We start from the raw sequence: 9,272 nt of genomic DNA on the forward strand, positions 1-9,272 counted from the left end.
ATATCCTACCCGTTCGGCTAATGACCCTCCACTAGTCAAGAGTGCGGTGGGTAAGAGTGGATACCCATTCGATCGCCATTTTATAGGCAATTTCCTTAAACACCCCTTATAGAGCAGCTTCGTGAATGAGGCCTACTAACGGTAAGACTGACTTTTACTCATACATATATATAATGTTAGACTTTTAATGTTATATATATAGTATAGGGTGTATTTTACACTTTTAAAATACTAGGTGGTCAAATTTAATAATTATACTTTTAATTCAATTAAATTGCAAACCAAAACTTTTATGGATTAATTAAACCTCTTTTAATTATACACCTTAATTAATTAATAATACCATAAGGGTGTGAATTGAACTTTTCAAAACATTACTAGGGTTTTAGAATTTAACATTCCTAATTAAACTTTTAATCAACTTTTAAATTCCAAAATTTGAGGGCAAGTTTTGAAACATTTCAAAAACATTAGGGTTTAGAATTTAAATATACATCAAAATTAAACTTTTAATCAAAATTTAAATTCCAAAACTTGAGGTCAAGTTTTGAAACATTTCAAAACATTAGGGTTTCAACTATTTAAATTTCAAAAGAACAAAACTTTTGGGTTCAAATTTAAACTATAAAACCTAAAGGGGAAAATATGAAACTTTTCATAACAACAAGGATCAAATAACGAATAATCTAAATCAACATTTAATCACATAATTATCCATATTTGATTTATTTAATGATTTCTTGCAAAACAATTTACCAATATAATCAAAATAATTAATCAATTATCATATAATGAAACAAATATTTTATTAATTGATAAATATCTTCAATTAGATCAAGAATATACTCATATATATCATAAAATAGGATTTATATTGATCTAATATGATAAAGGCAAGTATTTGAAAGATAAACAACAAGAAATCCCGGAAATAGCTCCATCTGACGCTCGAACTCGCTGAGTAGGGGGCAACTCGCCGAGTCCACAGTAGGACTCGCCGAGTCCATCGTGCAGAACCACAAAAAACGAATTTGTTTCAACATACAAATCATCAATACAATAGAAACCAATCTAAGCTCTGATACCACTGATGGGTTTTGGTCATAAGTACATCCTATGTGCGCATACAAACCCTAATGCTTTGATCTAGGTTTCTCTATTGTACATGCAAGTTATCCAAGACTATAAACCCTAATTCTAGTATTCACGTAATCATATTAACATGCAATTAGGTTTAAGATCATACCTTGATTGTTATGTAGTAATAACAATCCCAATTCCTCCTTGTATTGACTTTAGAAAGCTTAGAGTCACAAATGTCACTCCTCTAATGGTTCACAAACACCATAAGCAAGAGGATGAAGAGGAGAGAGGATAGAGGCTGCCCAAAACATGTTCTAACCCTAGAAGAGAAGTTCCCCACGTTTTTGAGCCTTAAGGGTTATATATATAGTGAGGCTACTAGGGTTATCTAACAAGGAAACCCTAATTTGGATGCTTAAGCCCTAAGCAACCCATGGACCCCCTTTCCTTAAGGCCTTGGATGATTTCTTATGGGTTTCCCCATAGAATTCGTCCACTCCTTAATATAAGGCAATCCATGGCCCAAATTGCGATTATCTTATAATTACAATTCCAGTCCCTTAAGTTTAATTAATCTCTTTTAGTCACAAAACTAATTACCAATTAATTCTTGACTAATATTAATTAAACAATATGATTTCTCCTTTAATATATTATTCTCATAATACATTAATAAATCATATTTAATCCTTTCTCTCCATAATTCATCATATCAAGTTGCTTTGGTGAAGGCAACCCAAAAGGACCATGCACCATCGGGTCAAGTACATATCAAAATAGTTATGGACTTAGACACTAATCCAACACAAATTTGGTCTCCGATTGTAAATGCTACTCGACTTTTCCAACAATATTTGGTTGATGCATATATGTGTATAGAGGAAGGCCGATTAGATTATATAACCAAACACCAGTCAAACTTACATTCGGATTATGTGAATGGGCTTTATGATGCCCTATCAAAGGGGGATGGGGAGGCACGCGTTGTTGGCAAGCGTGTTTTCTTGCCTGCATCGTTCACTGGCGGCCCCCGGTTTATGTATAGTCATTATCATTATGCACTTTCGATATGTAGAGTTTATGGTAACCCACGGTATTTTATCACATTCACATGTAATGTTAAGTGGCCAGAGATTACCCGGTATATGGATACACATTCACAGAGGGATGTACACAGCAGAGCAGATATCATAGCCAAAATCTTCCATGTCAAAGTCCATGAATTTATCGATTTCCTTAAGGAGGAAAAAACCTTTGGCAATGTTAATGCATGTACGTTTACATTTCCTTTGCTATATGTACAAACCTAATAATCCTTTATATCAAATGTTGTTCTGTAACGCCCGTAGATCCAGGCTAGTCAAATTAGAGACGATAAGCATCAAAAATGACTTTTTGATGGAAGATTATTTATAAGGATTAATCTTAACCAATTTGTATTATATGTCACAAGGTTTCCGTGCATATAAAGAACGCCAAAATCCGAGTTATAACGAAGAAGTTATGACCTGTCGAAGTTTCTGGACAGAACCGGCATGACCCAGCGCAACCTAGCACAACGTAAATAGTGAATCTAAGGTAGATAGATATCTATCCTTAGTGATCTAAACGAGAGTCGAAGATGTCTTCGATAGTAGTCCAACAATAAAAAGACAGACGAAAACGGAGTTCAGATGAAGGAGTTATGAATTTCGAACGGAGTTTTCCTGTCCCGGCCTACTAAAGATAATATATAAGTAATATAATTATAATATATTAAAAATAAAGTCAAAATTAGCCAATGGAGTCTGAACGAGAGTTGTAGATCATAATCTTACCTTCGTATCGATATAAAGAACATCGAAAATTGAGTTTGTATGCGAAAGTTATGAATTTCTGAAGTTCGGGGCGCGAAACCCCAAAACTATCAGAGACCACGACGTGGCAAGCAGTGCCACGACGTGGCAAGTCTCCTGACACCTCCAGGAGTCACCCAGATGCAACTTGCGATGACGCATGCAGTGAAGACCAAGCCCACGACGTGGCAAAAGGTTCTGCGACGTGGAAAAGGCCAGTTTTGCCCTATAAATAGATTTGAAGGGCCAGCCGAGTTTGGTTGCTCATTCTCTCATCTCTCTCCCATATTACATTGTTTTACATGCAATTTTAACCCCCCGAAGCCCCGGTATCAACCCCGAGACCCGAAGCAAGTCCCGAAGCCCGAAAATCCCGAGAAGAAAAGAGTTTCCGAGCCGAAGCTCTGCCCGCGAGAAACCCGGTGTATTAAGTGATCCCGGTTTTACCGAAGAATATCTACTTGAAGAGTCGTAGTGCTGTCCGATCATCTTCTGATCAAGTGAGTGTATATTCACTTTCATCTTACACATAGATATGAAGTATTTTATAAAATACGTGCTATGTGTATAAATATTGTTGTTTATACATGTGAGTATGTGATCAGTTTCTTCTAACATATATGTATTAAGTATTTGCTATGAAATACATGCTATGTGTTTATATATTGTTGTTTATTTGAGATGAGTGTGGAATGGATGTTTTATATAGGTGTTAAATGAGTTAATATGTATATGCATTTTATATCTACAAATATGTTGGGTAGAACATGGGTAGATGAATTAGATGATGTGTGATGATAATTAGGTGATGAGAAATAGGTGATGATAATTAGGTGATGAGAAATAGGTGATGATAGAAAGGTGATGATAGATAGGTGATGATAAATAGGTGATGTGAGATGAGAGGAGATACCATAATCTTGACCGACGGTGTGGCAATTTGGCGATGTAGTCATCTACCAGAGTATAGATGGCGACCATGGACTATTCTAGATGACCCCGTGGAAACACCAGCAGACTCATAACCTGTAGGTGATGAATTACGAGTCCAGGAGATGTTGTGGCTATGTATTCATGCGGTGATACTCTAACCCTTACTATGAATCACGAGTCCAGGCGATGTTGTGGCTACGTATTCATGCAATGATAGACTAACCCTTACTATGAATTACGACTCCAGGCGATGTTGTAACTACGTATTCATGCGAGGATAGTCTAACCCTTATTATGATTTACGAGTCCAGGCGATGTTGTGGCTGCGTAATCATGCGATGATACCCTAACCCTTACTAGAGATATATTGAGGGAGTGATCCCCGAATTAGTATTGTCTATGCAATGTAGGCGATGATCCTTAGGAAAAGTTATTAGGAACAAGCATATAAGGATATAAGATGTAAGGAGATGAGCGGTAAATATGATATAAGAGATGACCCTTAGGATAATATCTTTAGGGAAGATTAAAATAAGATAATGGGGATCAGTAATTGGGTTGATTGTTTGATGATTGAATATAATAATTATATTATTGTGGGTTGAAAACCCTATATGCTCACCAGGCTCCCAAGCCTAACCCACTCAGTTTAATTGTATCACAGGTATCGATACGAAGTTGCTTTACACTGAGAGATTAAAGGAGATGTAAATCACTAGAGTAAATGAATTTATGTTCTGTTTATGCTTGTGTCTGTATCGGAACATGACATCCCGAGGTTTTATTATTTAATGAAAATAAATTCTCTTTGAGAAATGTTTTGATAAGTTTTTATCATATCTTGTTTTGGGAACAAATTCCGCAACCGTTTTCTTTAAACGATTACTCTGATTTATAAAACAAAGCATAAACAAATCGGTCTTTTCTGGCCGAGAAATTGGGGATGTCACATGTTCACACTCTACAAAACTCGAAATCGCCTAAAAGTATACAAGCTTATGTCCTTTTCATGTCAGTTCCTCATTTGTCCTCCTATCCAATATGTTGACTCGGGAAATTAATATCCTCCTTATTCTTAAGTCATTTAGTAAATTTGTATTATTTCCGGATTTGCCCCTATGTTATCTGTTTTATTTTATATGCACTGTTAGAACTTATTTAACCACATCAGATATGTAATTTATTTTTCTATTTTACCTCTGCTATGTGAACTGATATTGCAGATTATTATCCGAAGACTAACATCGTATTTGTTATTTCCTTATTTGCCCCCGTATCAAATTTGTTAATTATACATTCTTATTATTAACTTATTTACTAAATTTGTACCATTTCCTGATTCGCCCCTATTTTAACTATTGTATTGTATACGCATTTAAAGAACTAATTTAATGAAATCAAATATATTACTTATTTTCTGTCATTTTCATGACACCAAATTTAGTATACTCTCCCATACTCAATACTCTGATTTGAAAAATTAATATCCTCCCTATTATTTACTCATTTACTAAATTTTAATTATTTGTTGATTTTCCTCACTGTTTACTTTTATCATTTGCATATGCTAATGTTATTTTGCTTACTTTTGTATAAAAATTGTAACTGTTAATTGTTTTATTCTATATACACTATAACAACTAAGTTATTTAAACCTAATATCATACTTATTTCCTATTTTACCCCTGTTATGTAGATTGATTTTCTAGGTAGTTATCCAAAAGGTATCATCCTCTTTTTAAATAACTTATATACTAAGTTTTGATTCTTTCCTATTTTGCCCCTCTAATCGATATTGAAGTCTCTAAATTTTACCCATCTTTTTATCATTATGCTTTCTAACATTTACTTTTATTACTGTATTTTTGATTCTGCTAATACTTTGGATTCTTTATATACGATATCTACGCAACGAAATGCCGAGTTAAGCTTATTCACGTATCTACAGTTTCCTAATTTCGTTAAGTAAATATCTTATTTTCTTTCCTATTTCTTATTTGACCCGTTTTTTAAACATTATGGTTTATCTTAGTTTTTTCCTATTTTACCCCTATTATATAGACTGACTTTCCAGATAGTTATCAAAAAGGTAACATCTTCTTTTTAAATAACTTATATACTAAATTTTTATTATTTCCTGTTTTTCCCCTCTGATAAATATTCAACTATCTAAATTTTATCCAGCTTTTTATCATTATGTTTTGCTATCATTTACTTTTATCACTGCATTCTTCATTCTGCTAATACTTTAGATTCTTTATATACAATATGTACGCATCGAAATGCCTATTTAATCTTACTTCTATTGATATCAAAATCATTGTGATTCCCTATTTTACCCCTGTTACGTACACCGATTTTACAGGCTCTTATCCAAAAATTAATATCCTGTCGCCCCTGTATTCAATATTTACGTATCTATAGTTTGCTCATTTCATTAAGTAAATATCTAAATTTCTTTTCTATTTCTTATTTTACCCATTCTTTTATCATTATGTTTTTCGTCGTCTTCTTTTCTCACTATGTTTTCTATCAGCATATTACTATGGAATCTGTATCCAGTAACAAAAAGTATGTACAACCCTTTCGTTTCATTCAAGTTAATGTTATTTTTTTAATTTTAAACGTTAGTTGTTTTACTAGTCTGGTATGATGACATAAACATACTACTTTCTTTTTTCTTTACGACTTTACCCCTCTCATTCATCTCATTCTTTTTACCTTTTTCTACTGATCGAAGATATCTTTTTCCTTATCATTCGCTTTTACCTTATTTTCATCTTCATATATTTCTCTATCATATCTAACTATCTTATATCCTAACTCCTGCCATTTGATTGCATGAATATATTTATTATTTTGTTTTTTACTATTTAATTAGTTGTATGTAAAATGACATTCCAGTTCTTCTTTTAAGTTTCATACATATCTAAACGGACTTTTATTATTCATGCCTTTCTAAGCAGTCTTATGTCATTCTTATATTCGCAAACAATAACATCAGACAAATTGGTCATCATTGTAGATTTATATACTATCGAATTTCAGAAAAGGGGTCTACCTCATTGTCATACTTTGTTGTGGGTAAAGAGTGCTGATCGAATCAAAAATGCATCCGATGTTGGCATGTACATAACAGCTGAGCTGCCAGATCCGACAACAGATCCAAATCTGCATCAGACAATCACAAGCTGTATGATTCATGGGCCATGTGGACCACTAAATCCAAAAGCTCCGTGTATGAAGGACGGTAAATGTAGTAAACATTATCCTAAACCATTTCTTCATGCTACATTATTCGATACGGAAGGATACGTTCGATATAAACGAAACCCAAATTCACACCATATCACCCAATCCGGACAGATTATAGATAATGGATACGTTGTTCCCTACAACAGAAGACTTTCCTCACGATTTCAGGCACACATCAACATTGAGTATTGTGGATGGAATATGATGATTAAATACCTCTTCAAATATATTTCCAAAGGAGCAGACCGCGTAAAATAAGCAATCCAAAAGGCAAAATTGTCCAACGCATCCACTTCTGTCATAGAAGATAGCCATGATAACAGGTATAGGGGTCCAGCTGTTACTCCTGTCAACGAGGTGCATAATTTTCTAGATGGTCGCTATATTTGTCCCCACGAGGCAGCATGGCGTATCTTAAACTTCCACATACATCATCGGTACCCACCTGTTCAGACTCTATCCGTACATGAGGAGAACATGCAGCAGTTACTATTCAAGGAGGACACAACAATACCTCAAGTGCTGTCAAACCCATTCAACTGTGTTACGACACTTCTAGGCTGGTTTCGCAACAACAGAAAGGATCCAAGTGGACATCACCTTACATATCTAGAATATCCAAAGTCTTACAAATGGGACAAATCATCTAAATCCTGGGATCGTAGGGTTGACGACTCCTCAAAAGTACTCGGCCGACTTGTGTTTGTTCATCCAACTTACGGCGACTTATTTTACCTGCGAATGCTGCTGTGTCACCAAAAGGGTTTCACATCCTTTGAAGACTTGTGCACCGTCTTTGGCACCATTTATCCTACCTATAGGGCAGCCTGCAATGCATTAAAATTGATTGGTGATGATACAGAATGGTTATCTGCATTCACAGAGGCATCCATATGGGCGACCTCATCGCAACTTCGCTCACTTTTCTGCCAGCTATTGCTTTTCTGCGAAGTTAGCAATCCACAATTTCTTTGGGAATGCACATGCGATAAGATGAAAGATGACTACCTATATGCCCTAAAAAGAGAAATGCCAGAAAAGGGACTGAATTCTGTTGCGGACATAGTCCATCAGCAACTGCTCAGCGATCTTGATCACACCCTACGCTCTTGCGTACCATCTAAGTCAATGGCGGCATTCGGTCTTCCGGTTCCTTCAAATGATATACACAGTATTTTGCAAAATCGTCTTCTACTTGAAGAAATAAGTTACGACAAAGAAGCTCTACAAAGAGAACATGATAATATGTTGCCAAAGCTGAATATCGACCAGCTATCGGTTTACAAGTCAGTCATCTCTTCAATTGAAAACGATAAACAGATACTGATCTTCGTTTATGGACACGGGAGTACTAGAAAAACCTTCCTTTGGACAACTATTATCTCCTATTTTATATCCAAAGGAAAAATTGTGTTGGTCGTTGCCGCTTCTGGAATTGCGTCCCTTTTATTACCTTCTGGGACAACAAAACATTCAATGTTCAAAATACCTATTGACCTAACGGAGAAGAAATCATGTGACATAAAAAAGAGAACATCCCTAGGCGATCTTTTACAGCGTACATCGCTCATCATTTGGGATGAGGCACCAATGAGTGACAGAAGGTGCTTTGAGTTTCTGGACCGCTCTCTTAGAGATGTCTTAGATTGTAATGAAAAGTTATTTGGAGGCATATATGTTCTACTAGGTGGTGATTTCCGACAAACCCTTCCAGTCCTACCAAGATCAACGCGTTCGGAAATCATTGCCTTAACTCTTCCATGTTCGTACCTCTGACGATCTTTCACCATTCACGTCCTACACACGAACATGAGAGTTAATTCTTTTGAAAGACCCACCAGTAGTTCAATGTCCACATCGGCTTTCACAAGTTAGTTGCTTCGTATTGGAAATGAACAAATGGGCATGATGATGATGACCCCCGGGACACAAGTTGGTTGGAAATCCATAACTCCCTTCTAATAGAACCCGGGAGTGACTCCCTAAAGTCATTAATAGATTTTGTTTATGGAGATGGTTTGCTTAATGATCCGACTGCGATTGACCTTTCAGTAAGAGCTATAGTTACGCCCACAAATGATGTTGCAGACAACATAAATACAACAGTTTTAGGGATGGTGTCATCAGAGGAGAGAACCTATAAGAGTATAGACATGATCCAACCAA

At 35.4% G+C, this 9,272-nt stretch overlaps 1 protein-coding gene across 1 annotated transcript; it reads left to right on the plus strand.

Annotated features, from left to right (window-relative positions):
- The first annotated feature begins 7,583 nt into the window (after positions 1 to 7,583).
- LOC145010100 (uncharacterized) lies at positions 7,584 to 8,882 on the plus strand. Its single transcript, XM_078968686.1, has one exon. The coding sequence runs from the start codon at positions 7,584 to 7,586 to the stop codon at positions 8,880 to 8,882; it is 1,299 nt and encodes a 432-aa protein (XP_078824812.1).
- The last annotated feature ends 390 nt before the right edge of the window (positions 8,883 to 9,272 follow it).

The sequence above is a fragment of the Lactuca saligna genome, chromosome 1 (genome assembly GCF_052625555.1).
Source record: "Lactuca saligna cultivar CGN05327 chromosome 1, ASM5262555v1, whole genome shotgun sequence".
Taxonomy (NCBI): domain Eukaryota; kingdom Viridiplantae; phylum Streptophyta; class Magnoliopsida; order Asterales; family Asteraceae; genus Lactuca; species Lactuca saligna.